Raw genomic sequence first — 26,837 nt, forward strand, 5'->3', positions numbered from 1 at the left:
GTTGCGCTATCAGGTCCGCGATGACCGTGCTCACTGAAAGGCGTTTGATCTAAGATTATGCGACAGAGTATCTTATCCGAAAATTAATACCAATGGAAATCAAAGGTCTGGTGCTTTAAGTGCCATGTAAATTGCTTTCTCTTGTAATCGGCGTGGATATTAGATTGCTCCCCTCATGGCTAGATTGTAGGCTAGAAGCTTATGTTTGAGGTTACCGATAGTAAGTTATAGTCCTGCGGGTTAACTTAGCTCTAGTAGCTCAGCATGGCAGTAGCATGTCTCAGTTGTTATTCGGCATTCGTAACTTGCGACAGCAGACATTGAATAATATGTCCAAAAGTTGGAGCCTGAATGCCTTAAGTGGATGAGGTGTTCGCACTGGGTGGACTGTCAACAACTGATCTATGCCGTGTTCTGACTCGCACGGATCAGTACGGATAAGCTGCTGCGTGGATCGTAGCCGTTCATCCAGCTAGGGCTGCTCCGAAGCCCATCGAGAGTCGTAGTGCGTATGGAGTGCATAAGGCGTTGGTTGAGTTCCAACCCCGGCGGCATTGCTGCAACAATGCAACTTCAATGTATGATTCATGCAAGAAGCATGGCAATTGAGGTTCACATAGACAGCACAGCGAAGAAGTAGAACTGAATCCCTCAATCTGAAACCCAACTGCTGAAGCATTACGCAATTGACGATCTGAGATTCCCCTAACGATCCGACAACTGCATTAATGGGAACCTGTATGAACGTTTTTGGGCTGTTTTTTTGCAAGTGTAACGCGAGGGCAAATTGCCGGGCCGCTGACTCGTTGACATCCATTAATCACGGATCACGATCTTCCCCCACCACCTTTCCTTGATCTCACCCTCCCGAATCCAGCCCAGCCCATTCCATCCTCAACTTGCACTACATTGCCCACAACCTAGTACTCATCGGAGTACTACGAGCTCTGCCAAGATGGAAAAGAGAGCCCACGACACCGGCTACGTTGACATCTCCGACTCCACTCTTCCCCATTCCTTCAGCCGCCGACGCGACCGGTTCATTACCCGGCTCGCCACTTATCTGGGGGTTGTTGCTCTTATCGGCTTGCTCGTGTTGTCAACGACAAACTCCATTTCCGGCATCAACTTCTTCTCTTGTCACCAAGGCAAGAGAAATCAGAATGGCTCTACGCTGACAAGTGATGAGGCGCTCTTCATGCCCGCGTTGCCCGGGACCTCGCTCTCAGCGCAAACCACCAAGAAAGTGCCCCTAGAAGCTCACATTATGAGCAAATGTCCAGACGCACGTGACTGTCTGCAGCAGCTTGTCGTGCCTGCGATGGAGCAAATCAGCGACAAGGTCGATTTCAAATTGTCATTTATTGCTGAGTGAGTTGTGCCTGTCTCCTGTCTGGTCTCATGTCCATGGATTCACAAATACCATATGAGCTAACATTACACTCTAGTGTGTCAAACAAATCCTCGGAAATTCAATGCAAGCACGGCCCCACCGAATGTATAGGAGATATGCTTCTTCTCTGTGCTGCAAATCTTCCTTTCCCTCCTCAGGGAGTCGAAAGCGCTGTTGGTCCAATGACTGCGCGTACCCCGACAATTCGGTCCCTTGGCTTTGCAAACTGTCTTGTTGGGTCGTACTCCCAAATCCCGGAACGCCATCACGTCGAGCAGTGCGCATTGGAGCATGGCATAGACTTTAGTGCCTTGAACGCATGTGCTAGTCAGGAAATCGATGATCCCGACTACGGCGGCGACAGTGCGCCGCTCAGCGGCATGGCTCTGCTACGCGAGAGCGCCATCCATAGTGCGAAGCTTGGCGTCAAGACAAGCTGCACGCTCCGACTCGATGAGTCCGTCTGGTGTGTCCGCGATGGCGGCGTTTGGAAAGATTGCGCAAAGAATGGACAGGGCAGCCAAGTATCGGTGCTGGTGGATGAAGTCAAGCGACTATGGAACCGTATCAATTGATATTATCGATTGTATGATATGATGCCGATGCCAAGTGATGATTGATGACAACCTGTGCCCTGTTCTTGTCATCTCAACAACATGTGAACATAATTGCCTCAACTGTGTTTTTTTGTTTGTACGTTTGAATAGTGGCCTCGAATCTGTTTATAACCCAATGGACTCTTTAACTCCCACATCAGCCTTTCATACGCATGGTTTCAACATCCGCGGTTACCTCTGGTGTGTGAACATCCATATTGAGTCTGTTGTTGTCAAGCACATACTCGTAAGCGAACCCTTTTACTTCCCAGTGGCCGCGCGCTATCTATGCTCTTCCTGCCACTCTTCATCATCATCATCATCATTTGCCCTGTGTTTGTGCAGAAAGTGCCACCAGCTGTTTCAACGCAGTTCAGTTTTGGAGACCATGAAACTCTCTAGTGTCCAGAAGTAGACAGTAAATAGAGGTCTGCTTGTTCTACCACCACCACAACACCACTGAGCTGCACTAGGAGTGGACCCCTCGCCGACTAAGCGACCCATGCCTTCACTCCAAGCACTACCAGCTCCATCTTCGTTCCTCTGATCTGCCTTTCAAGTCGCCTGCTGTCTCTTTATCTTTTGAACGTGCATTGTCAACAATTCAAATTCGTTTGTCAAAAACACTCCTTACGTTATCACATCGGCGAAGACACAAAATTTCCGCAGCTGGGACGATGTCCACTCTCTTCTCCACGGCAACTCTTGAGCCACATCTAATCCAAAAGTTGAATCAGATGGTGGCCAAGTGGACTGCTTCTAACCACGAGCCCTCTCCTCTTCTGCTGCATCTTTGGCGGAACCCAGAGAACATAGACGCCCTCGACCGAATCATCCGCAACCATATTTCTCTCATCAACCGGCGGTCCCAGGATGCCGCGGACGGCGAGATCAGTCTCTATGACCGGGCATTGGTGGCAATAGGTCATAATGGATTTGAGATTGGCTCCGAAGTGCAAGACTTCTACCTCACCGAGTTCCTTGGAGCTGATATCTCCTGCTCTGTCAATCAGCAGGTCGCCTCCGACTACATAGAGTTCAACCTTGAGTTGGAAAGAGGTATGAAACCGCTCTCGTGTCCCCAAGTTTACCGGTCAAAAGGGGAGACTACATGCTAATACATTTCCCGTCGCTTAGTTCTCGGACTTGGTGACACTGAAAGCGTAAGCGGAGCTGCCAGCGCCACCGGCAACCCTAGCACCGGTCATGGAGGCCCAGGTACAACGGGCACTCGAGACGCGTCTGGACGACCCAGCTCGCCCTGCCACGGGATCAGCATCCAGCCGAACATCAACCGCCTGGTCATCCGGTTCCGCCAGGCCAAGAACGAGTTCTACCGTCACAGTGAGACTAACACGGATACCGAGTCTTCGGTCCGGTTCCTGCGTGACACGGCAGAGAATGCGTTGCAGTACCTTCGGGCCAACGGGCGTCCCAACCATCCCCTCATCCCAGACATTGAATATCATTTCCGGCTGGCACGCGACCGCGCCGCGCAACTCAGCGGGGGGCGTCAGCGCCGCTTCGAAGATCCTGGTCGTCATGACGGAGGCGGAATCCACTTCCGGGGATCGCGTCGTGAGGATCCCAGGCGTTATGTGGGCGATCCTACTCCGCGAGCTAGAGCCCATGATACACCTCGTGGCAACAATGGACGTCCCGTCGAGGCAGCCCCCAATGACAGGAATGACAGGACCAACGGCACCAGTAATGGCAGGAAGAACGGGGCTAGTCCTTGTCCTTCGAACAAACGCAAACGCCCTGTCGATAGCTACCGTCCTTCTCGTGATAGCTAATCCAGATACCAAGCGCTCGTGAGGAGATGCTTGGGGTATCTGCTCATTTCTGCTATTTAGTGACCGATAAGGTGCTTATGCTCATGGTATTGGATACAGGGATGCGGGGATGCGGGGATGGAACATTGATGTATCTAATCAAGCAGTAACTAACTCAACTAACTGATTCATTGTTTATTGTTTAATGACGATGGATGGGACTGAAGTTCTTGGCTGTCGATCTTTCGGCTCTTTTAGCTTTGGGGCTGCTGCCACGTGCTCGGGAGGAGGAGTTGGCTTGTTCTGCTCTTATCGATCCTGAACCTGATCTCTTCACCTTCGCTGTACTGTACCTTATCCTTTCTACCGTCGTTGATAAAATACATGGGTTCAATGCGATCAACTTAGTTTGGCTTTGATCTGTTCTAGTTATGATTTATTTAGACAACGCGCATCAAGCCAAATGACCTCCTTGCGCGCTGGCCCGACCGGAACCACATCTTCCCCTTTCGGCAGTGGGTCTTCGTCGTCCGATGGGCTTCTGTACACTCCGGCCTCCGACAGATCAGAGGAGGATAATAATGGCCCCTCCGCATCCCGGCTCTCTCGTCCTACCGTAGGATCTCTGAGAGTGCAGACGGACTTTAACGACGAGGCTGACCTTTCGGTTTCTTCCGACGATGGGCTGGACGATGGATATGATTCCTATGATGATATCCGGCCCAATTCCAGCAGAGATTCTTCCCACGATCTTCTCAAGTATACAATTGAGGAGGAGCAACAGGTGGTCAAACGCTTCGATTGCAAACTCGTTCCATTTCTGGCATTATTATACTTACTTTCCTTTCTCGACCGGTCAAGTACGTTCCAAGTTGCCTGGACCATGCGCCCCCTAAAATACCAACCTGGCAAACTACTTAGCTAACCCACGCATGCAGATATCGGCAATGCGAAGATTGCCGGTCTGGAGGAGGACCTGCAGCTTTCCTCCTCGCAGTATGAGTGGCTGCTCACAGCCTTCTACATCACCTACATCCTCTTCGAATGGATGACTCTAATGTATCGACTGGTGCCCGCGCACATCTACATCGCCCTGTGCGTCTTTGGATGGGGCCTCGTCGCCTCTTTCCAATCGCTCGCCACCTCCTTCGGCGCGCTCGTCTTCCTTCGCGCAACGCTGGGGATCACCGAGGCAGCCTTCGGGCCCGGCGTGCCCTTCTATCTCTCCCAGTTCTACAAGCGGGAGGAACTCGCCTTCCGCAACGGGCTCTTCATCTCCGCCGCCCCGCTGGCCTCCTCCTTCGCCAGCAGCCTCGCCTGGGTGATCGTCAAGTTCAGCAGCGGAGGCCCCATTGCCCCGTGGCGCACCTTATTCCTGGTGGAAGGGTTCCCCAGCGTGATTGTCGCCGTCTTCGCCTGGCTCTGGATCCCCGACTCGCCCGGTACCGCGCGGTTTCTGGACTCGCGGCAAAGGATGATCGCTCAGCTCCGCATGGATGACAGTAGTAGCAATGGCAGTGGCATCTTATCACGGCGACTTGGAGGGTCCTTCAATTGGGGGGAAGTCAAAAAGACCCTCGCCGATCCCAAAGCGTACATCACCGCTGTGAGTCCCTCTGTACCCACTCATCTAACCTCCACATTATACAATCAACTAACGAGATCCTACAGTTCATGTTCTTCAGCTGCAACGTTGCCTTCAGCTCGATGCCCGTCTTCCTTCCCACGATAATAGCAGAGTACGCTCCCCCCTCAAAACCTACCCCCATCCCCCGCAACCCTCAAAACTAACCACTCACCCCCCGCAAACACAGAATGGGCTACACCGCACTCCAATCCCAAGCCCTCAGCGCACCGCCCTACGTGCTCGCCTTCCTCGCCGTCCTCCTCACAGCCTACTACTCGGACCGCCACCGCCGCCGCAGCCCCTTCCTGATCGCCCACGCCCTCGTCTCGGCCACCGCCTACCTCACCCTCGCGCTCACGGGCCACTACCACGCCTTCTTCGCCGACCGCCACCTAACCACGCTACAAACCACCATCCGCTACGTCAGCCTCTACCCGGCGATCGCGGGCTTCTTCTCCGCCATCACGCTGATCATCACCTGGAGCATGGACAACCGGCCCGCGCAGGAGGGTAAGGGTGCTAGCGTCGCGCTGCTGAACCTGGTGGGCCAGTGCGGGCCCCTGCTGGGGACAAGGCTGTACCCTGCCAGCGAGGGGCCGTGGTATGTGCGGGGCATGGGGGTGTGTGCGGGGTGTATGGTGCTCGTGGCCGTGTTGGCGGTGGTGCTGAGGGGGATGTTGGGGAGGGAGAATTGGAGGGTGCAGCTGGGGAAACAGGGTGGTGGTGCGGGGGATGAGGAGTTTGAGATGGAGAGGAGGGAGGGTGGGGAGGAGAGTGAGGTGTTGATTTTTGGGGAGAGGAGGAGGAGCAGAAGGAAGGGGCTGGCTGTTGGGGACGATGGCGGTGGGTATATCCTTTGATCCTCTTTGAGATGGAATAGGGGTTCTTGGTGATGGTAGGTCTCTGGACCGATTTGTGGCGTATTCGTTTGTGGGGAAAACATATGAGTTCGATAACTTATTCGCTTGGGGAGATAGATTGCTGTTCATCTTGGTGAGGGAATATAGAGTTGAGTCTATAGTTTGGTTAGCATTTACAAACTTGTAGGTTTGAAGTCTCGATACAGTGGGAAGATGTTGATCTCGTCGTCAATTCATCGGCGTAGCGACTGATGCGCTGGTACGGTGACCCCCCAGCCTAATCCATCATTCTAGGAGGCTTACGTATCGAAGTCCAGCACATTCTACCCCTCATCCCAGAGTCACTTAATTGAAGTAAGCGAGAAAGGATATCTGCTAGTAAAACCCGGGTGCCAGTAAGAAATAATGGCCCAGCTATATCAAGCAATAACGCTCCAATCAAGGCAAAAATACAGCCATCCGGAAAGAAGCCCGCACGACAAAGTCCAGTATGAGACCGACAGAACAGCGTAAGAAGCAACATGATTATGTCCCGCATTCCCCTCCTTTTTTCTCCTACGCAGAGCGAACCTCATCCTCCTTGAAGAGCACTTCCATAATCAACAAGCATTAAGTATAGAGGGTATCCCCACTCCTCCCTTCCATCTTCCATCGTCCTAATCGATGTATGTATCACGCGCGTATGTATCTTCCCAGCGCTTCGAAAAAGAAAGACTAATCTACCAAGCCGTATGGCCCCCATCGATGACCAACGTGCTCCCCGTCATAAAGCTACTAGCATCACTCAACGCGAACAGCGCGGCGCCGCGGAACTCCTCGGGGGTGGCCAAGCGGCCGAGCATATTCTCGGCCTCCCAGACGGCGCGGGCGGCGGGGTTCTGGTGGAAGACCTGCTCGACCATCGGGGTGAGGATGTGGCCGGGGCAGAGGCTGTTGACGCGGACGCCGTGGCGGCCCCATTCCATGGCGAGGGAGCGGGCCAGCTGGATGACGGCGGCCTTGGACGAGTTGTACACGGGCGAGGTCATGCCCTTGTTGGCGATCAGGCCGCTCATGCTGGCCACCAGCAGGATCGAGCCCTTCTGCTGGTAGGCGAACATCTGGCGCGCCGCCGCCGTCGCCGCGTGGAACACCCCGTTGTAGTTGATGGACATGACCTCCTGCAGCGCCGCCGGGGAGTGCTCCAGTGCCGCCTGCAGGTGGTTGATCCCCGCGGCGGCCAACAGCCCGTCCAGCCGCTGGTCCTGCGCCGCGATCGTCGCGAAGAGCGCGTTCACTTCCTCGGCGTCCCGCACGTCCACCCGGTGGTAGTGCAGCGCGCCGCCGTAGGTGCTCGCCGCGTGGTCTTGCGCCGCCAGGAAGTCCGGGTGCGGGTTCTCTAGGCGGTCGAGGCAGTGCACTGTTTTTTTGGGGGGGGGGGGGATGGGTTAGTATGGTTGGGATGGCAAGGAGGGTGGGCTGGGGTCGGATATGGGCCTGCCTACCCTTTGCGCCGGCTTCCATGAGAGCTTCGGCCATCGCCAGTCCGAGTCCGCGGCCGCCTCCGGTGACGGCGAACACCCGGTCTTCGAGATCGAACTCGCGGAATCGACGCCCGTCCTTGTGCTCGGGATTCAATTTCGACTCACGTGTCTGGATGTGATGCGCGCCATGGGGAGTCGAACTCGTGGAATACGAGGCTCGGAGGATTGAAGACGGGATACAGAAGCCTGCTCGTCGAGGCAATGTCGGAAGCGACCGACACAATGTGAAGCGCATTGCGGAAGATGCAGTGTATGCGAGGACGAAGGTGAAGAGTGAAAAGAAAATGAGTAAAGAAAACTACCACCTCACGGTCGAATGGCCGCGATTCCTCGTCACCTTGTGTCGTCTCCTTGACTGAGCGGACTTGGAGTTTATACTCTTATGAACCCACGCCAAGGTCAATTATCCGAGAAAAGCTAGGCATACACGTTGTACAAAGGAAAGAAAAGGGCCAAGCAAAAATCAAGCTGGCCGCGTGATACCATCCATGGGCAGGCTGTCAGAATCTAGAGCTGCTTTCACGATGACTTCAGGGCCCATGCCAATTCATTGCTAACTAAATTCCATGGTACGGGGACTAGTCCGTGCATCGATAGTTCCCCGCGATTTAAGCTTGCCACAGGGAGCGGGCGCGTCTCGAGGCAGTGGCATAGAGAAATGATTGGGGCAAAGGTCGTGTTTGAGGAGCTATCGTGGAGCAACAACCAACTGCCCATTGCTTGGATGCAGAGTCCGGCTGCCGGCCTTGATCAGTTGATCGAGGGATGACGATCATCCTCTAGGAAAGGCCCACAAGGAGGGGATTCCCGAGTATGGGGAGGCCGAACAGCTGGATCCGATTCAAATTCAGACCAACAACCAGCACAGCAAGGACGGTCAATGCTACTCGAAGTAGGATTGTCGGCTATGGTTCCCGGATATCTCTGATCTCAACCCTCTGGCGACCAGTTCAAGGGGGTCTCTTCAATTTTTTTTCCTGCCCTGCCCTCGGTCAGTGTAGCGGTGCTGGGGAGTTGCCAAGGAGGAGGAGTAAAGATGAGCTTACCCCGGCTTCTTTGGCCGAGGCTCGATCCATGGAACGGGATCCCTCCAATGACGGTCTCGGCATCCCCAGTGACCAGTGATGGTGTAATGTTTTAACACACCCTTACAGCATCAAACTTCCAAGGATCTTTTCTTATCTGTCTTGATCATTGACACTTATCTCCAGCCATGATCCTTGCCAAATATGTCGATCGAAGTCCAGCGTTGAAGATATTGGCAGGGTTTTCCTCTTGGCTGCGTTGCTGATTCTCCAAGCCGGATCATGAATCTTGTACAGATTCTTGACAGCACACGAGCCATCCACTTAATGAGTCCTCGTATTATCGTGTGGCAACGTCTTCTTCCAGGAGACTGTTCTCCAGTTTACTCCAGTGTGTCACTCGTATCTCACTGGACTTTCTCTGGGCGAGATTGGTAGTACTTTTGCACAATTCTGTGGAGCTTCCGAATAATGACATTCCGAAGGCTGAGGTACAGTCCGCCGAGCGGGCTGCATATCCGCTCATGATCAATGCATTCCAGAATATCCTGTAGATTCCTGTGATCTGCCAAGCCTTTCGATGGTTGGCGATCTATGCTATTTCGAACAACCCCTTGCAATGATACCAGCCTTGGGCGAGATACTGACTCAGGAACAAGTCGGCTCGAGTCAAGGGATGGCTGGTCAACACAAAAGGGGGAGGGCTTGTCGATCACCGTCAAAGGATGGAAGAAGTTTTCGGACTAGATTCAAATCCGTGCTCAAGAAGGAATTGCCTGTTTGAGTAACCCGTGAAAAGCCCGACCATGGATCATGTGTGTGATCTGAGTTTCGTGCTTTATTTATAGTCCGTCCAACAGGTGTTTGGGATTTGGTAATCGTATATTGGATTCGATGTAAGCCTTTTGGATATGCGACTGGACCCCTGAGCTCGTATCTCTCAAGGCGTCCGCATCTTGAGTTCATGCTAAAGATGAACACTTTTAAGGAATGGCACAGACTCTCATTATGACTGAAATGGCTTTGCCAGTAAGGAGACATGCATGTCACCTTGGAGAGTGTTCGTCGGTAGCCAACCAACTCCCTTCTCCCATCATGATTGTACTTAAGACTGGTAACAGAGATTTCCGCCCGGGATTTTCCGGGTAAATTGGTGTGTCATGCATAGCCCGGGCATCTGAACTTGGAATAAAGAGACACATCCTTTCATAATCAGCTTTCTGGGGCATGTACAGCATAATGCAGAGGGAAAATGGTTTGGAGAATCCGAGGTGGAGCTCCAAACCTGCGAGTCATGGCCTAGTCGGCTTAGAGTTGTTGCGCTGAAGTAGAAATCAAGGGCGAGCGATGCCGCCACGTTCTATGCGTAAAAACGCAGAGGGTGGGTTGGGCCATTATCAATGGCTGCAGTCGGGCTTGATGACTCTGCTATGCCCCGAGCTTATTGAAGCTGACGCCTTCTTTCCATGCAATCGCGAGATTTGTGTGCCAAGGTATGCCATACCTTGTGCATTAAGCAATGCCGGCAATCCCGCCTGCAGCAGCACCAGGTCCAATGCTTCCATTGGCATTCCCGAAGTCTAGTTTCATGAGAAGCCGATCAACGCCGGCTGCCTTCCGGGGAACGTAGTGTTGAAAACCGGGCTCGGCATCAAGAGACTGATACGACCAGTCATCACCTTTGTCCTTGACCGTGTCAAACAATTGCCGCCCTTCGCCAGATCGGTTATCATCTATGTCTCGAAGGCGAAAGATAACATCTCTGATCCCACCTTCGACACCAAGCCGTGCAGCTTCTAGAGCCTGCCACACTTCCCGTTCCTCTCCTGCGTAGTCTACCAAAGAGTCGATCACCCCTTCGTCTGTTTCTAGGTCCATATGGCGTTGTATGCCTTCTAGGCGCACCACAAGCGCAATAAAATGCTCGATGCCTGCGAGCAGGAACCTCAGCACCTTCGTAAATGGCACGTCTGTCAGGAAAAGAGCTTCAGCTAAAGTGAAAAGGTACCGACGATGGGCAGCAGTTATAGTTTCCGGATCATGCCGTCTGAGGCCCTGGCTATCGCGGTTTAAGCTCGAATCCGACGCTCGGGAAGTTGTCAGGGGTGCACTAGTCTGTTTGCTTCTCGACGATGATGCTGTTCCAGGTCGGGAGCTTGTAGCATATGTCGATTGTGATGTGCCGCCTTCAATCCATTGTTGGAAGTGTTGCCATGATTCGTTGATGACCTCTCCCTGAAAATAACTTCCGATCTCGGACAGCACAAAGAGCGAGCCGCTACACGTTGCCCAAACTGCCCTCATCTGCCTGAGTCTGACGTTGTCCCTCTGTCTCCCTTCCCTTAGCCTGTTCTGGCCATAAGGAGTGTTGCTTCGAGGAGGCCCCCAGGGCGAAGGATAGCATCTCCGGAGAGAGGTGCGTTTCCAAAGGTCACCAAGGTGGATATGAGTGCGACGGATACCTAAGAGGAAGGAGTGGATCTTCGAGTACACGGACGTATCAGAGGCGGAAAGGAACAAATCGAGAGGAGGATTGACTTGCACCGAAAGCTTCGTTGCGATGGGAAACAAGAGGTCGTCGAAGGTTATTTTCGACAACTTGATTCCTGAGTGCACTTCGTTCGCAACTTCAGACAGCGCCTCTTCTCCATCATCTCTGTGCTCATCGATCGTCAAACGTAGCAAGGACTTTGCGTGATCAAGTTCATCATCTGCAGGATCTTCTTCATTTTGCAGAGAGTAGAGCTCCGTCAAAGTCTGGGCCAAGGTTGCCATCACGTCGACCTCTTTGATAGATGTGTTTTCAAGTCCAGCCATCGGTTCACTCTTGAATCTTGAGTTCGCATTTCTCTGTCGCTTCTCATGTAGACGAGAGTCTGCATGCGAAACAAGCGCCGTTGCGAATTCTCCACGTCCGAGTAGCAAGAAATCATGTAAGACAGACAACGTTTCAAGGATCTTAGCTGTCGGCAGGAGGGCTGAGAGCGTACTTTGAGACAAAGAAAGCCGTATAGACACAACAACAGTGGAGATCATGGTTGCCGTCATTGGTGACTTCAGAGCAGCAAGATGTTTAATATGCTCTTCCCGTAGCGTGACTGGGGACGTGGAGATACCGGTATCGTTCAAAGTACCCCGTTTCGCTCGGATTAGATTCAAAGTCTTGCCAATAAAGAGGATAGATGATGCCGTCTGGGGTAGCACAAATTGCGGTAGGAGCTCTGAATGCAGTTCAAAATTTGTCTCATTCGCTTCCTGGATAAAGAAGTCGGTTTTCCCAAGAATCGGAAGGTTACCATATAATAACCATGTTGATAATTGCCGGATCCAAGCGATCTCCGCAGTGCTAACCAGGTGAAGTGCAATCTCCCTCACATCAGCATAACCCGTTTGCAGCTCCGCTCGAAGGTGGTCCATCAAGGCTGCGCCACTGCACGTTGGGCCGACCCCTTTCGTGTTTGCAAGCTGTATATACCTGACTACCTGCCACATCCATTCAAGTCGCCGAGTCCAAGGCGCGAATTCCCCGACTATTGTGGACAGTGGCACAATACCGTAACCGCCGACATAAGCACTGTCTTCGACCAAAATCGCCTTTTCCACCTCTAGTATTTTTCGCTGAAACCCCCCAAGATGTTGCGAACTGATAGCCGTTGAGACTGCCCGACAAATGACGGATGGATGGGAGGCCGATATCAATCCTGTACTATGTCGCAATCTGGCATGGAGACGGCTTAAATGGGCAAGTGAGGCGAGGAGGGCCTTTTCCGGGGGAGAGACGAGAGGGAAGGCATCTTCAGCGACAAGAGATTCTTCACTTTGCGGATTGAAAAGAGGCGACGGCTGGCCTGAGAGGCAGAGGAGGATTTCGTGGAGCATTGTGGTGGTAATTCCCTAGGTGGACGCAAACTCGAGGTCAGACTGTCATTAATGGAGATACCGAAAGAGCGCAAGCGAACCTCAAGGCGAGATCTCTATCTCGTTTAGACTTCTGACGTTGCCAATATAGAATTGAACGTCCCAGGATCTCAAAGCGACACATGTATAGGTGCTGGCATTGAGTCGTGGCTATGAGCAAGCAAGCCTCTTTGCTAGCCCCTCGCCCTATATCGCGGCGCGTCGCGAGTTCTGCGGAGGTAGATGATACCTGCGGCAAGGCATAGAACAAATGAGATACCAGCCTATTAGCCCAATAACGGTCTAGAGAGCAGAGAGTATCTTAGTTTGTTTAAGTTCTAGCCTTTCTCAACAAATGCATGATGGGAGAGTTGATCAAAGAGTCCAAATGTCAAAGACTAAACGGCGACGCATCAACAAAAAGCAAACGAAGTGCCTGGCAACCTCCGGTCGGGACGGACCCTTCTTTCCGTTTTCTTAAGTTCCATCGGTGCTGGCCAGTGTCCGCGGGGCTCTAGCCAATCACGGCTGCGATATTGGCTGAGTCAGCACTATCGACAGCTTGTCCCTCTCTTACGTCGCCGCCGAGGGAAGTCGTAGCATTAGTGATCCATCTTTCTCCTCTTCGCTGTCTATCCAACTCTTTCTTGCTTTGGACTTTTTTTTCTACTCAACATCTCTCCTACTCTTTTCCATCCGCTCAAAATCCTCATTTCTTCCTCCTCCCTTTTGTCGTTACGTCCTCCCCTACCCAAACCTTCCTCGACTCTAGCGCCTTTACCCCTCCTCCGTGACTTGCAGTGCGAGCTGTAGGCCCCATTCAACCTGATTAGAAAGTCTTGCTCCCGTGGCAAGACTTTCCTTTGAGAACTTTCACAATTTCTTCCGAACTTCCCGTTCGTGACGCTGCGAAGCCTGGAAAGCGCAGAGCGTCTGTTGATAACAAAGCTCCGCCGGAGAAGAAGATCATGACTGTATGTCTTCCTAATACTCACAGCCCCACTCAATATCCGACTGCTAATCGACCATAGGACTCCAAGATGCAAATTGACAACCCACAGGAAACTGTGGAGTTGATCAAGCAGGGAGAGATTGATGAATCTCTTTACAGCCGGCAACTGTAAGTACAAGCTGGTTTTTGCTTTCGCTGGTTGATGAGACACTGATAGGTGGCCGTCTATTCTAGGTATGTCCTCGGCCATGAAGCTATGAAACGTATGGGCAAATCGAATGTCCTGGTTGTTGGTTTGAAGGGTCTGGGTGTTGAGATTGGTAGGCACCACCCACGTTTTGGCAAGAATGGGAGCACACTTGACTGACAGCGTTTCAGCTAAGAACATCGCTCTTGCTGGTGTCAAGTCCCTCACTCTGTACGACCCTGCACCGGTTGCCATCTCAGACCTCTCTTCCCAGTTCTTCCTCCAGCCCCAAGATGTCGGCAAGCCTCGTGCCGAGGTGACAGCGCCGAGAGTTGCGGAATTGAACTCCTATGTCCCGGTTACAGTTCATGAAGGCGCCAGCCTAGTTGACGACCTGGAACAGCTGAAACGCTACCAAGCGATTGTTCTTACCCTGACCCCACTGAAAGAACAGCTCGCTATCGCCGACTTCTGCCACAAGAACGGTATTTACCTCACTATCACGGACACTTTCGGTCTTTTTGGTTATCTTTTCAACGACTTCGGAAAGAACTTCACGGTCGGCGATGCTACGGGCGAGGAGCCACTCAGCGGAATCGTGGCCAGTATCGATGAGGAAGGCTTGGTCTCGGCATTGGATGAGACCCGACACGGCTTGGAAGATGGTGATTTTGTGACTTTCTCGGAAGTCAAAGGAATGGAGGGCCTGAACGGATGTGCTCCTCGCAAGGTCACCGTCAAGGGCCCCTATACTTTCTCCATTGGAGACGTGTCTGAATTCGGAACCTACGAAGCTGGTGGTATTTATACTCAGGTCAAGATGCCAAAGTTCATGGATTTCGCACCACTCGAGGAACAGCTCAAGAAGCCCGAAGTCATGGTGTCGGATTTCGCGAAGTTCGATCGCCCGCTGCAGCTTCACGTTGGAGTGCAAGCATTACACAAGTTTGCAGAAGGTCATGGCGGTGAACTTCCTCGTCCTCACAACGACAGTGATGCTCAAGAGGTGCTGAAGATTGCCAACGACCTATCGTCTAGCCTGGAGGAGAAGGTGGAGTTAGACGAGAAGCTTCTCAAGGAGCTCAGCTACCAAGCCCGTGGTGACTTGAACCCGCTGGCCGCGCTCTTCGGAGGTCTCGCCGCTCAGGAGGTGTTGAAGGCTGTCTCCGGCAAGTTCAACCCTGTCTATCAGTGGCTGTACTTTGACTCACTGGAGTCTCTTCCGACTTCTGTCACCCGCTCCGAGGAGGCCTGCAAGCCCCTGGGCACTCGCTACGACGGCCAGATTGCCGTTTTTGGAAAGGAGTTCCAGGAGAAGATTTCCAACGTCACTCAGTTCCTGGTTGGTTCTGGTGCCATTGGCTGCGAGACGCTGAAAAACTGGGCCATGATGGGCCTAGGAACCGGTCCCAAGGGAAAAATCTACGTTACGGACATGGACCAGATCGAGAAGAGCAACCTTAACCGGCAATTCTTGTTCCGCTCCAGAGACGTCGGCAAACTCAAGAGTGAATGTGCCTCTGCCGCTGTGGAGGCGATGAACCCCGAGCTCAAGGGTAAGATTGTCACTCTTCGCGATCGCGTAGGCTCTGATACCGAGCACATCTTCAACGAGGAGTTCTGGGAGCGCCTGGATGGTGTCACGAATGCTTTGGACAATGTTGACGCGAGGACTTATGTTGATCGCCGGTGTGTCTTCTTCAGAAAGCCACTGCTCGAAAGTGGCACTCTCGGCACCAAGGGCAACACCCAAGTCGTGCTTCCTCGTATCACCGAGTCCTATTCAAGCTCCCAGGACCCGCCCGAGAAGACCTTCCCCATGTGTACCCTGAAGAGTTTCCCCAACCGCATTGAGCACACTATTGCTTGGGCTCGGGACCTCTTCCAGACGTACTTTGTTGGTCCTCCGGAAGCCGTCAACATGTATCTGTCGCAGCCCAACTACATTGAGCAAACTCTCAAGCAGGCTGGCAACGAGAAGCAGACTCTGGAGCATTTGCGTGACTTCCTGGTGACGGATAAGCCGTTGACCTTCGATGACTGCATCGTCTGGGCCCGCCAGCAGTTCGAGGCTCAGTACAACAACGCCATCCAGCAGCTCCTGTTTAACTTCCCCAAGGACTCCAAGACCTCCACTGGGCAACCGTTCTGGTCTGGGCCCAAGCGGGCTCCTACCCCCCTCAAGTTCGACAGCACCAACCCCACTCATCTCTCTTTCGTCATTGCTGGAGCCAACCTTCATGCCTTCAACTACGGCATTAAGAACCCCGGTGCAGACAAGGGCTACTACAAGAAGATTGTCGATAACATGATCATTCCTGAGTTCACGCCCAAGTCCGGCGTCAAGATCCAGGCTAATGAGAATGACCCGGACCCGGATGCTCCTGCCTCTGGCTCTTCTTTCGATGATGGGCAGGAAATTCAAAAGCTCGTTGACTCACTTCCATCTCCCAAGTCTCTCGCTGGCTTCCGCCTGAACCCAGTCGAGTTTGAGAAGGATGACGACACCAACCATCACATTGACTTCATCACTGCGGCTAGTAACTTGCGTGCCGACAACTACGAGATCCCCCAAGCCGACCGCCACAAGACAAAATTTATTGCTGGCAAGATCATTCCTGCCATTGCCACAACTACCGCCCTGGTGACTGGATTGGTTGCCCTTGAATTGTACAAGATCATCGACGGTAAGGACGACATTGAACAGTACAAGAACGGCTTCGTCAATCTGGCGCTGCCCTTCCTTGGGTTCAGTGAACCCATTGCCAGTCCGAAGGGCAAGTACCAGGGCAAGCAGGGTGAGGTCGTTATTGACCAGATTTGGGACCGCTTTGAGTTGGATGATATTCCGCTCCAGGACTTCATCAAGCATTTCTCCGACCTGGGTCTGGAGATCAGCATGGTCAGTTCTGGTGTTAGTCTTCTGTACGCCAGCTTCTACCCGCCGTCCAAGCTTAAGGACCGTCTTCCTCTGAAGTAAGTTATCCCACAAGCGCACTCTGCACGCGTTCCTCCAGGGACTAGGAAAATGATACTAATCCAAAATGCAATAGGATGAGTAAGCTGGTTGAGCACATTAGCAAGAAGCCTGTTCCGGAGCACCAGAAGAACATCATTTTCGAGGTGACGGCAGAAGATACGACTGAGGAGGATGTTGAGATTCCTTACGTGATGGTGAAGTTGAGGAAGTAGGCAGGCAAAGCGATAGTCTACCTTGCCGAAGTTCTTGGTATAGAATGATTATGCTGGGATGAACGTAGATAAACGTTATGTAAGTAGAAGCAATGCTATAACTGTCGTTCGTTGACATGTTTGTCAGATTTCGGAATATTTCCTAGAGAATGCGGTGAGTGATTTGTTTGTTGTTGTGTTCGTGTTCGTTAATTAAAACTCAGTTCCCGTAATAATCACTAGTCAGGAAGTATGTAGATAAGTTAAGGTGGTGGTTGTGCTGAGCTAAATGTTTGTCATGGAAGAAAAAGACCCAGAGGGTCCCAGACGGATGACTGGCGCATCAGTAAGCATTTGATAACGTCATCTCCACCCACCCCGCATTGCCCCTCAGCAAGTGGCCTCGAGCTCGTATTCAATTTCTCAAAAGGATCCTGCCAGCTTGTTCTTTTGTTTCACAACTATAAAGCTACCAATTGCTCCCGGCTTGTTGGGCTCTGTTTGCTCATGTTCAAAGTATTGCCTCGTATCCGCCAGCTATCGCAGCATTTCGTGCAACCCAGTTATTCCGCGGGGTTCTCCAAATTGTCAAACTCCGGCCTCTCCGCACCATCATATCTCGTATCTTCAACGCGCACCATGGCGGTAGGTAACAGCCTTCTCTTGTTTGATTCACGAAAATGCGAACTGTCTTCCTGACTCTTTGATGCCAATTGATAGACCAACAAAATCACCGATTGGGTCAATCCCGCCGACAAGTCCGGCGAATTCAAGCGTCAAACATCGGCGTTCCGCAACTTCATTTCCAACAAGCCCGGCGCTGAATTTCCCCCCGAGAAGGGCCGCTATCACCTTTACGTCTCATACGCCTGTCCCTGGGGTGAGTTCTTGATTAGTCCAAGCTTCTTGCCAGCCATACACCAACTCAACTAACCGTGATTCTTTTCTGTTGTCCACAGCCCACCGCACCTTGATCACCCGCAAGCTCAAGGGCCTCGAGGACATCATCTCCTTCACTTCCGTGCACTGGCACCTGGGCGAGAAAGGTTTGACTTCCTGACTTTCCCAGCACACCCACAATACAGTTCGATAAATACTCACGCCCGGAATCACAATAGGATGGCGCTTCGCCACCGCGGAGGAGCAAGAGCCCTCGCAGAACGTCACCTCCGACCCCAACCACCCGGAATTCACGCACCTGCGCGAGATCTACTTCGCCGAAGACCCCAACTACAGCGCGCGCTTCACCGTTCCGGTCCTGTATGACAAGAAGACCAAGCGCATCGTAAGCAACGAGGTACGTGTGTCCCCTCCCCTTCCCCCTTCCCCGCTTCACCCCTTAACCCCAGATCTAACCACCCGAACCAGAGCGCCGAGATCATCCGCATGCTCTACCACGAATTCGACCCCCTTCTCCCCGAGCACCACCGCAGCATCGACCCCTACCCGACGGACCTCCAAACCGAGATCGACACCTCCAACGACTGGATCTACAACGATGTCAACAACGGCGTCTACAAGTCCGGCTTCGCCACGACGCAGGAGGCCTACGAGAAGGCCGTGACGCAGCTCTTCGCCTCGCTGGACCGGATCGAGAAGCATCTCGCCGAAAACACCAAGCGGGGCCCGTACTTCTTCGGCGACCGCCTCACCGAGGCCGACATCCGGCTGTTCACGACCATCGTGCGGTTCGACCCCGTCTACGTGCAGCACTTCAAGTGCAATATCCGCGACATCCGGTCCGGGTACCCGGCCATCCACCGGTGGTTGCGCACGCTGTACTGGGAGGTGCCCGCGTTCCGTGACACCACCAACTTCGAGCATATCAAGAAGCACTATACCAAGAGTCATAAGCAGATCAACCCCTTCGGGATCACGCCCATGGGGCCGGTGCCGGATGTGCTGCCGTTGGAGGAGGAGGTGCGAGCTGTTGTTTAGGTTTTCAGGAAAGGGTCGGAAGGTTAAAAATTGTTGGTGGTGGATTGGGCGGTATTGTTGTTTGTATCGCATCGATACAGTTGTCACGAAGGATGAGTACCAAATAATTTTAGAACAATTTTATGAACTATACTCAATGAGTTAAATGTACTGTACCTTTCTATCATCATCCCCATTATCTTGCAAAAGGGTGGAAAGTTTTTTACATACAAAGTGGACATATGACCAAGATGAAAAAAAAAAAAAAGCTTGAAGGCTAGCATGGGCATCCAGTATCTCTCCCTGCAAACATTATCGGGGAAATGTCCCCATTATACAAAGCTGGAGGGCTAGGGGGCCAGTGAAAAAGAAAAGATTCGAAACAGGAAATAAAACTCCGTAACATGCTCTACCGCTCAACACCTCCCATGCTTAGGGAAAGGTCGGGCATGCGACTCTTCCAAACAGTTGGGTCATCCAATCTGCAATATGGCTTTTGTGATTGCCATATGCGAATGACATAAAATCAAAACAGTAAAGCCTTCGGGGGTTTCGGGACGGGAGACTGCGGGAAGAGGAAGAGACACCCTCGTCTATACATAGCTAGAGGTCTCGACGATCGCGCATTCCCACCACCCGAACAGAGCGAACAACGGTGGCCGGTCGGGCCACTGGCTTTTCTAGGGTATCTTGGAAAATGAATTCTAAAAATCGAGGAAGGTAAAACGAAACGCGGTGGGCGGCCTAAAATGGGAGGGCGAAGGGCGAAGGGCGATATAACTCGTGCTTCGCTTCGAGGCCCTTACCTCAACCCCAGAGCTCGCTTGGCATTCTCGTAGACGACGTAACTGATCGAAACTGCAGGTGCAACTTTGAGGAGGTTAGGCGTGAGTCCCTTGTACAGGCCACGGAAACCTTCTGCTTGGATGGTCTTGCGAGCGACATCGAAGATGCCAGTATATGTGGTGGGGTGGAGAATAGTGCCTTGAGCCTGCAATCTTGTTCGGAGCACGTTTAGAGGATAGACCATGGAGGCACTGAAGCCTCCGCTCGTAGCGCCGATCGCTCCGGTGGAGAAATTGTTTAGTGGGACATCGTCCTCATGGCAATTGTGAAGCCGTGCCTTGCGTGCTATAAGGGCCCGCTTCATGTACTCGAATGTCGTCAGATCTATGGCAGCGTAGGGAAACATCCCCACGAGGCCCAGCGGCAGGCCACGGAAAAAGCCGAAGATTCCATGCTTGTTCCAGACCTTCTTAGCCGTGGCTGCGATGAGCTGGTTGCCGCGCGGACCACCTTCAACAGTTGAACATTGCATCCGACTAGGAACGGGATTAGCCACAAAGACATCCAATCACACGGAATCAAAATGTACACCTACAATTTGAGAGTATCGAGAGGGTAGACGAAGCACCTGTAACGTGGTTAGATATCGAGCGTATGGTTAAATTTGTGGTGCAGCATACTGTGCAACCATTCCACCACAGCCTCCGGACAAGAACTGGGAAGTTGGTTTAAGTTGCTTCGTATCATTGTGGCCCTCAAGGCGGGCAAAAGCGCGTTTGGCCGACTGCATTTGTGTTAGCATCGTCAGCGAACGACTCGCCCGGGAAGGACGCATTCACCTCGTAGGCGCCAAATTTAATGGCTGACTCGGGCATGACCTTGACTACATTCAAGCCGTTGCCTTGGACGGTTAGCATTGCTTCGCAACACGGGGCCGTGTCCGAAAAATACCTGCGAACAAACTCCGAAGACCTCCCGCACGCCATAGTTCTTTGACAGCCTCGGCAAGGGTTTTGGATGCTTTCCCCGCTGCACGTATCGGAGCCCCATCCTTGGCCGCCTGCACTGCGGACTGCTTCACACCAGTCTGAGCGATAAGGTAGACTTTGAGTCGATCAAGAGGAGCAGTGGCTGTCCGTGACACGGCTCCTGCAATTCCGCCCGCGATGAAATAGCCTAATTGAGGAGTGTTCTCGGTTAACTTCTTTTCATAATATCGAAAGGACATCCACATGGCGACGGTCCTGGGTATGGGCAGCCACTCCAGCTCCAAATCGGCATCTGACGGTACGGAAGCAGTCTCGAATGCGAATCCGGGCTCTGGTACTCCGCCGATTTCCGCATAGGCTGAGGGGAGAAGGCTGGTCAAGAGATGCACTGGGGAGATATGGTGCAAGAAGTTTTTGATGGCCAAGATATAACATCTAAGAAACGAGAGGTCTGTACCTAAACCCTGCAGGTCATTGATGTGGACATCTCCTTCCGGGTTTAGATTGCCCGTGGCCGTGTAGTATGACAAAACGGAGCGGAGGTTGGAGGACGAGTAGGCGGGCAGGAAGAGCAGGAAATCCCTAAATAATAGGACCATCATTAGCTGCAAACCCCCGGAGCTTTCTTCAGCTGACCGCCATTAAGTAGGCATACCTCCACTCGGCATAAGAGATGACGCCATCCTTGTTCCTATCGACCTCCGCAAAGAATTCTTCCAACTTGGCGTTCGAGACCGTTACCCCGGATCTCGCGAAGGCTGTTTTGAGCTCATTCTTATCGATTTCTCCGTTGTGGTTGTGGTCGATGCTCACGAATAGCTGCCACAATCCGAGCTCAGTGTGGTCGACAAATGCGCGGAACTCTGATGATAATTAGGTTGGAAAAATGCCGGGCGGTTCAAGCCAGTTGCCCGGGGAGAGACAAATAGACCGTTGGGAAAGCATGCGCGTGATCTTACCAGGATAATCTATAAAGCCATCTTCGTTGGTATCGACCGCCTTGATGATACTGCGCAGCATGCTGTCCGCATTCTTGAGAGCTGTGGTTTTGACGTACGGAGGTTGGTCACCTGCAGCAGAAGCACGGGATCGGGTCATAGGTAGGTAGGTTGAAGCTTACGGTGATCAATCTTTTTAAACCCCTTTTTCAGACCATGAAAATCAAGATGACCTTCTCCTTTGGTGTCCAGGCGCTTCCATAGTCGGGCGACTCGCTGGTCACGATCCGATTTTGACTCGCCGTTATCCATGTTCGGTTATTCGAGAGATTATCGGAACTCCGTCATTATTTTTCAAGGAGGGGTCACGGGGGCTAGTGATGTAAATTCGGAGCCCTGTCGCAACAGGGAAGAAAGAGATTTAGACGATGATTCTAGCATCGAAGTCGCAAAGGCTAGAAGTGGGGTAGAGCGGAGAGTTGAGAGAGTGGTGGGCTTATTATAAAGAGGGAGATAAAGTGACAAACATTGTTGTGGTCGATGGTTCTTGTTTTCTGCGCAGGAGCCGATCGATAGCCGTGAGAAATCGAGCCGCGATGATTTGCTTTTCACTTTCTCTCACACTCTGCTTGCTTGGGTTTACCGCGACAAGGCCGGAAGAAAACTAGACCCCGGCCCGGTCTCTCACGGGACCAAAGGGGGAAGGGGGGGAAGAAGTTAGCTTCTAACCGGTTTGGGAAGCGTTTCTCTCCGATGGTCACCTGCCAGATGGACTACTAATCAATCACCTCTCATCGCGACCGTTCCGCCTTATTCACATACTATTTGCAAAGTCACTCTTTTTATACTCACATTCAATGAATCGAAACACTTGAGATCTGCACAAGGCAAAGGACTTGCGAATCTGTTCTCATAAGCTGCCCAACTCGGCGGTAGACCAACCTAGACGGGGTCCCTAAAATAAAATCCCCCAACCACGCACGATCCATCCATACACCCGTACATAGTTCCTGCCGAGAATGCCCCATCGATGACAGCACTGGGTATTTGACCTCAACTTTGGCATATCGAACACTGAGGCCAATAATACCATTCCCTAGTCATCATGGCCGCCAATTACTGGGCGTCGACCCAACGACGACACTGGCTGTTTACGCGTGAGAAGCTGGCGGAGATCCGCGAAAGCTTCAAGGAGAAAGACAAAGTCGCTCATTCGCAGTTTCCTCTGCCGGATCAAAGGTTGCTTAATATTTATTTCAGCCAGCGTAAGGCCCTTGACTATCGGGTTTGTCAGCAGGACTTCCAACTAAACATTTGCACAGAATTGATCAAGCTTGGCAAGAGAATGTCCACGCGACAGCAAGCGCTAGCAACAGCGCAAGTATACGTCAAACGCTTCTATACTAAAAATGAGATCAGGCACACGAATCCCTACCTGGTCGTGACTACTGCGTTCTACCTCGCTTGTAAAATGGAGGAGTGCCCTCAACATATTCGCTTTGTTGTCGGAGAAGCGCGGGGCCTCTGGCCAGGTACGAATCATCACCCATTTATTCATCATTGTCACTCGCTGATGCTTGCGCAGAATTCATTGCCCCAGATGTATCAAAGCTGGGCGAGTGCGAATTTTCTCTCATCTCCGAGATGAGCTCGCAGCTCATCGTCCATCACCCCTATCGAACTCTATCCGAACTCCAGCCGGAGCTATCGCTTACGTCGGACGAGGTAGCACTTGCATGGTCAGTGATCAACGACCACTATCTAACCGACTTGCCACTTTTGTACCCGCCGCATGTCATCGCCGTCATGGCGATCATTGTTGCCGTGGTCTTCAAGCCAAGCCAGACCAGTTTTCATGGTTCCGCCGCACCATTGGCTGGAGCGATGCGGGATGGGGGCTTGAACATCCTGGCGGCTCTGAGTGATAAAAACGGCAGTGGTCCTCCCGCGCGGATTCAGAGGCTAGTCGCATGGCTAGCTGAGAGTGAGATCGACATCAAAGCAGTCATCGAGTGCACGCAAGAGCTGGTCTCGCTTTACGAAATATGGGAGCAGTACAGTGAAAAGCACTGCAAGGAACTGCTGGGTCGCATGGTCAAAACCAAGAACCTTGACAAGTGAGGTTGGGCTTGACTTGGACGAAGTGTTTGTACCCCGCAATTGAAAACAAGTCCTAAGCCTCGTTTGTGCAACGTTCTCGAACGGCAGGCTTGTCACACCTTGCATCATAGCCATGGAAGCAGAAGCGATCGCTCTAGGTAATTTTGACCTAATTGCCGCACTGTCGGGCGAATGGCACATCGAAATACATAATGGCTTGGGGTATTCTGCACTTGGTGTTGTAACACACGGGCTCCCTTGACAGTGGCATCGATGTTACAGTATCAGGATTGAAAGTTCCGCCACTGACGGGGCGAGGCGGGCTCATCTGATTCGGGCTCGATCAGCATGTCGTTGTCACATCTATCAAGCAACATTTGACTAGCGAAGAAGCGGTTGATGGCTAGGTACAAAACTGGGGTCCATCTGCGCAAACCAGTTGACATCCCTCCTCAGCATACACAACAATCTTTCATATTAAATGGCACACCACACAGAAACATGCAACAGTCACTGAAGTTAAGAAACACCCAGAACACCTGTGAATTTATACATGGCAGAGGACATCTTGTCGGGCGTTTCCGGCCGGTACGATATACATGAATTTACCTAAAATCTACGGAATAAATATTTCCTACTTAAGAATGATGAGATGGACATCGAGATAATTAATATCTACATATCAATCGAACCCACAATATCTACGGATCCCAACTTGAATAGCTCTCAGATTCCTGATTCCATTACGCCAGCCTCCCCGCGTCTCCCAAAGAAACAGCTGCACTTACCCGAAAGACGCAGCTCAAGTCGCATCTGCACCGAACCCGAAGTAGAACTGCAGCTCGAGGGGACCAACAAGCCACGGGAAATCAACCGCTAATTTGTTTTCTGCAGGCTGACGGGGCTTCTTCTTACTCCTCTGTACTTAGGTTGAAAGGGGGTTCCGCACGGTGTGAAAATTAGCCATGCTTCAGAAGGATAGCTACTTCAGGGATGGACATCTCTGCGCCCAGGATTCGAAAGAGTGGTTTGCTATGGAACTAGGGACTGAAGCGGAAGCTCTTTGACTGGTATTCAACATTATCTGCGTCTTCCAGATGGTAGGGGTGGCGATGCATGGGCTATATATCTCCCTGCTTGGGAATTTCCTATTTACCTATGGATCACGGCTCCTCGACAGAATTGACAGATTGGTCAATTGTGTAGTCTCAAATGAAGAGGCTCTGGTCAAAGAAACTGTATACCAGGATACACCTGCCTCCATCCATGATAGAGGCAAGCCATGTCCAGCATAGTGTTGGTACCAGGATAAACCCAGCCAATCAATCCAACAAAGACGAAGAACCGATCGGGGAACAACAGCCTTCAACCCCAGATCCATGATCCACGGACAAAAAATCCCCGATCTGTCGGTCCCAGATAAGCTGCATCCATTCTTTCCCACATACCCTGGGTCCTGAATGGAAGTGATCAGTGGGAGTGCTAGATAGTGCATTCCGAATCTATATGTACAATTGCACCATCGATCTAGACCGTCAAGCCCTATGGTCCGCAAAAATAGCCCGCCACACTATAACCACAATAAAGTAATTCGCCTCTTCTACTGCTGCTGCTCCTACTGCGGCAGATGCTTGGGAGTACGTACCTGCCTTAGTCCAGGCTCCTAACAGGAAGAAGAGCCCTGTGGAGGAACCTCCGCTCGCACATCTGTATGAGCATTACAGGCTAAGCACGGTTCACACGAAGCGTCTACATCTTAGTCTACTGTAAGCACATGTGCACTATACATGACATTGGATTAGAGGGTAGCCTAGGAGCAAGTATGATTCAATAAAAGGCTGGCAGATATCGATCAATCAAAGGGATGCGAGGGTGGGTAAGGGTCAGGGGTCGCAACTCTTCGTTAACGAAAGCAGCCGGCATTGTGAGCGCTTACTGAGACCGACAGCAGCCAGTCCGTCGCGGGTTGGTAGATCGTGTATGTCTCATATCCCTTGCCTCCAAAGGTATGTAGGCTGATGTAAATGTTGAGTGTCGACATGGAAAAAAGCTTCTCTTCCCCGCGCCTACGCACTCCGAGTCTTGGAATTTGAATCGCCTGGCCTGACCTGACCTGACCTGATCTGACCTGACCACAGAGTTTGAGATTCGATAGATAAGATAAATCGAGCAGAGCTCTCTCGCTCTCGTCTGTAGTGGATCGATTGGGGATGGGCTGTGTATCGCTGCTGCGTTGAGTCAGGGTGGCGAAGTACGTAGATATCTACTCTGAGGTTGATTGGGTACAGTACTTCCGTGAGCCCTCTTTGGGGCAGACTCCTCTGATGGTGAGTGAGCATGGCCAGATACAATACATTCTTCTCTCTTGCGATGACATTCGGGTCAATCCCTGGGGTAAGAAAACTTTATTTCCAAAGCTAAGATGGATGTGGCTGCTTTTGCCCCCTTTCAAGCGTGGGGAGATTCGAGGGGATCGGGATCTCTCTTGCACTAGGTTGCAAGCGTCCGTATTGTGGCGATACGGCCTGACAATACTCGATACCAGTGATGACGGATTGTGGAGATACTGCTAAGCACGGAGTAACATTACTGGACTAGCTAAGTTACGTAGTGAGTCCTGGGTAAGTTAGTGGTGAGCCTCTCCCACCCCCAAAGATCCATATTGTTCCATGATGCATCCTTTCACAGAGTCAACTCCGTACTCCGGAATCAACCCCTCCGCCTTCTGACGATTGCATAATCATCATCATCAATGCTAATCTATCATGAGATCATGACAAACAATATCAGCACACAATTTTGCCTCCCAGTGTCCCAAAATGGCTAACTCCCAATTGATCTCTCATGATGGAATGGAGTAGACCATTCCGTCCCTTCGCAAGAAAACTGGTTCCCTTGAAGAGTCCTCCAGACTTCAGAGGTGGGTGAGAGGGGAGCATCAGAAAACCATGCTGAGTACAACAAATACTCAGTGGAAGAAACTTAATACTATGCACGCGGGCCAGGTTTACCCCAATCGCTTTCTGACACCAATAGCTAACTTATAGTCTAACGCTGCCTAAAAATGCGTGTTCTCTTCCTTGCAGGACACAAGTTCCAGC

The 26,837-nt window shown here is 51.9% G+C and overlaps 9 protein-coding genes across 9 annotated transcripts; 6 read left to right on the plus strand and 3 right to left on the minus strand.

Annotated features, from left to right (window-relative positions):
• Positions 1–1,198: 1,198 nt before the first annotated feature.
• On the plus strand, positions 1,199–1,968 carry BO72DRAFT_374123 (GILT family protein; the record flags this gene model as incomplete). Its single annotated transcript, XM_040941117.1, has 2 exons — positions 1,199–1,371; positions 1,449–1,968. 2 exons carry the CDS (start codon positions 1,199–1,201, stop codon positions 1,966–1,968), a joined length of 693 nt encoding a protein of 230 aa, XP_040803231.1.
• A 698-nt stretch (positions 1,969–2,666) lies between these two features.
• On the plus strand, positions 2,667–3,785 carry BO72DRAFT_494566 (uncharacterized protein; the record flags this gene model as incomplete). The annotated part of the gene is made up of 2 exons (XM_040948480.1): positions 2,667–3,048; positions 3,127–3,785. The coding sequence occupies 2 exons, from the start codon at positions 2,667–2,669 to the stop codon at positions 3,783–3,785; spliced, it is 1,041 nt and encodes a 346-aa protein (XP_040803232.1).
• Positions 3,786–4,108: 323 nt separating this feature from the next.
• Positions 4,109–6,451, plus strand: BO72DRAFT_526300 (putative MFS transporter). The gene is made up of 4 exons (XM_040950022.1): positions 4,109–4,624; positions 4,703–5,370; positions 5,436–5,503; positions 5,579–6,451. Exons 1-4 carry the CDS (start codon positions 4,228–4,230, stop codon positions 6,249–6,251), a joined length of 1,806 nt encoding a protein of 601 aa, XP_040803233.1. The 5' UTR covers positions 4,109–4,227; the 3' UTR covers positions 6,252–6,451.
• Positions 6,452–6,970: 519 nt separating this feature from the next.
• On the minus strand, positions 6,971–8,009 carry BO72DRAFT_373904 (putative short chain dehydrogenase/oxidoreductase; the record flags this gene model as incomplete). Its single annotated transcript, XM_040941105.1, has 2 exons — positions 6,971–7,650; positions 7,736–8,009. 2 exons carry the CDS (start codon positions 8,007–8,009, stop codon positions 6,971–6,973), a joined length of 954 nt encoding a protein of 317 aa, XP_040803234.1.
• Positions 8,010–10,075: 2,066 nt separating this feature from the next.
• Positions 10,076–13,121, minus strand: BO72DRAFT_54719 (putative gamma-tubulin complex component GCP4). Its single transcript, XM_040950516.1, has 2 exons — positions 12,759–13,121; positions 10,076–12,693 (listed from the first exon to the last, which is right to left on the minus strand). The coding sequence occupies exon 2, from the start codon at positions 12,676–12,678 to the stop codon at positions 10,312–10,314; it is 2,367 nt and encodes a 788-aa protein (XP_040803235.1). The 5' UTR covers positions 12,679–12,693; positions 12,759–13,121; the 3' UTR covers positions 10,076–10,311.
• A 188-nt stretch (positions 13,122–13,309) lies between these two features.
• On the plus strand, positions 13,310–17,329 carry ubaA (E1 ubiquitin-activating protein ubaA). Its single transcript, XM_040950023.1, has 5 exons — positions 13,310–13,670; positions 13,728–13,816; positions 13,883–13,968; positions 14,027–16,811; positions 16,889–17,329. The coding sequence occupies exons 1-5, from the start codon at positions 13,665–13,667 to the stop codon at positions 17,025–17,027; spliced, it is 3,105 nt and encodes a 1,034-aa protein (XP_040803236.1). The 5' UTR covers positions 13,310–13,664; the 3' UTR covers positions 17,028–17,329.
• Positions 17,330–17,351: 22 nt separating this feature from the next.
• On the plus strand, positions 17,352–19,072 carry BO72DRAFT_54791 (glutathione S-transferase family protein). The gene is made up of 5 exons (XM_040950517.1): positions 17,352–17,651; positions 17,727–17,886; positions 17,966–18,052; positions 18,125–18,303; positions 18,375–19,072. Exons 1-5 carry the CDS (start codon positions 17,514–17,516, stop codon positions 18,942–18,944), a joined length of 1,134 nt encoding a protein of 377 aa, XP_040803237.1. The 5' UTR covers positions 17,352–17,513; the 3' UTR covers positions 18,945–19,072.
• A 653-nt stretch (positions 19,073–19,725) lies between these two features.
• On the minus strand, positions 19,726–21,948 carry BO72DRAFT_374021 (calcium-binding mitochondrial carrier protein; the record flags this gene model as incomplete). Its single annotated transcript, XM_040941111.1, has 8 exons — positions 19,726–20,245; positions 20,305–20,337; positions 20,390–20,493; positions 20,549–20,610; positions 20,661–21,280; positions 21,354–21,561; positions 21,658–21,738; positions 21,819–21,948. The coding sequence occupies 8 exons, from the start codon at positions 21,946–21,948 to the stop codon at positions 19,726–19,728; spliced, it is 1,758 nt and encodes a 585-aa protein (XP_040803238.1).
• Positions 21,949–22,741: 793 nt separating this feature from the next.
• Positions 22,742–23,757, plus strand: ssn8 (cyclin-dependent protein serine/threonine kinase regulator SSN8; the record flags this gene model as incomplete). Its single annotated transcript, XM_040941102.1, has 3 exons — positions 22,742–22,901; positions 22,959–23,168; positions 23,222–23,757. The coding sequence occupies 3 exons, from the start codon at positions 22,742–22,744 to the stop codon at positions 23,755–23,757; spliced, it is 906 nt and encodes a 301-aa protein (XP_040803239.1).
• Positions 23,758–26,837: the final 3,080 nt, after the last annotated feature.

The sequence above is a fragment of the Aspergillus fijiensis genome, assembly GCF_003184825.1.
Source record: "Aspergillus fijiensis CBS 313.89 unplaced genomic scaffold BO72scaffold_14, whole genome shotgun sequence".
Classification (NCBI taxonomy): Eukaryota; Fungi; Ascomycota; class Eurotiomycetes; order Eurotiales; family Aspergillaceae; genus Aspergillus; species Aspergillus fijiensis.

What these genes read in the sequence shown, in the direction of transcription:
- BO72DRAFT_526300 (XM_040950022.1), top strand. Translation starts at nt 4,228, where the DNA reads ATGACCTCCTTGCGCGCTGGCCCGACCGGAACCACATCTTCCCCTTTC. An exon ending in TTCCTTTCTCGACCGGTCAA is followed by an intron (nt 4,625 to 4,702) that starts GTACGTTCCAAG and finishes CCACGCATGCAG; the next exon opens with ATATCGGCAATGCGAAGATT. An exon ending in CTTCCCACGATAATAGCAGA is followed by an intron (nt 5,504 to 5,578) that starts GTACGCTCCCCC and finishes CCGCAAACACAG; the next exon opens with AATGGGCTACACCGCACTCC.
- BO72DRAFT_54719 (XM_040950516.1), bottom strand. Translation starts at nt 12,678, where the DNA reads ATGCTCCACGAAATCCTCCTCTGCCTCTCAGGCCAGCCGTCGCCTCTT.
- ubaA (XM_040950023.1), top strand. An exon ending in GGGTCTGGGTGTTGAGATTG is followed by an intron (nt 13,969 to 14,026) that starts GTAGGCACCACC and finishes ACAGCGTTTCAG; the next exon opens with CTAAGAACATCGCTCTTGCT. An exon ending in AAGGACCGTCTTCCTCTGAA is followed by an intron (nt 16,812 to 16,888) that starts GTAAGTTATCCC and finishes AAAATGCAATAG; the next exon opens with GATGAGTAAGCTGGTTGAGC.
- BO72DRAFT_54791 (XM_040950517.1), top strand. Translation starts at nt 17,514, where the DNA reads ATGTTCAAAGTATTGCCTCGTATCCGCCAGCTATCGCAGCATTTCGTG. An exon ending in CTCATACGCCTGTCCCTGGG is followed by an intron (nt 17,887 to 17,965) that starts GTGAGTTCTTGA and finishes TGTTGTCCACAG; the next exon opens with CCCACCGCACCTTGATCACC. An exon ending in CTGGCACCTGGGCGAGAAAG is followed by an intron (nt 18,053 to 18,124) that starts GTTTGACTTCCT and finishes GAATCACAATAG; the next exon opens with GATGGCGCTTCGCCACCGCG.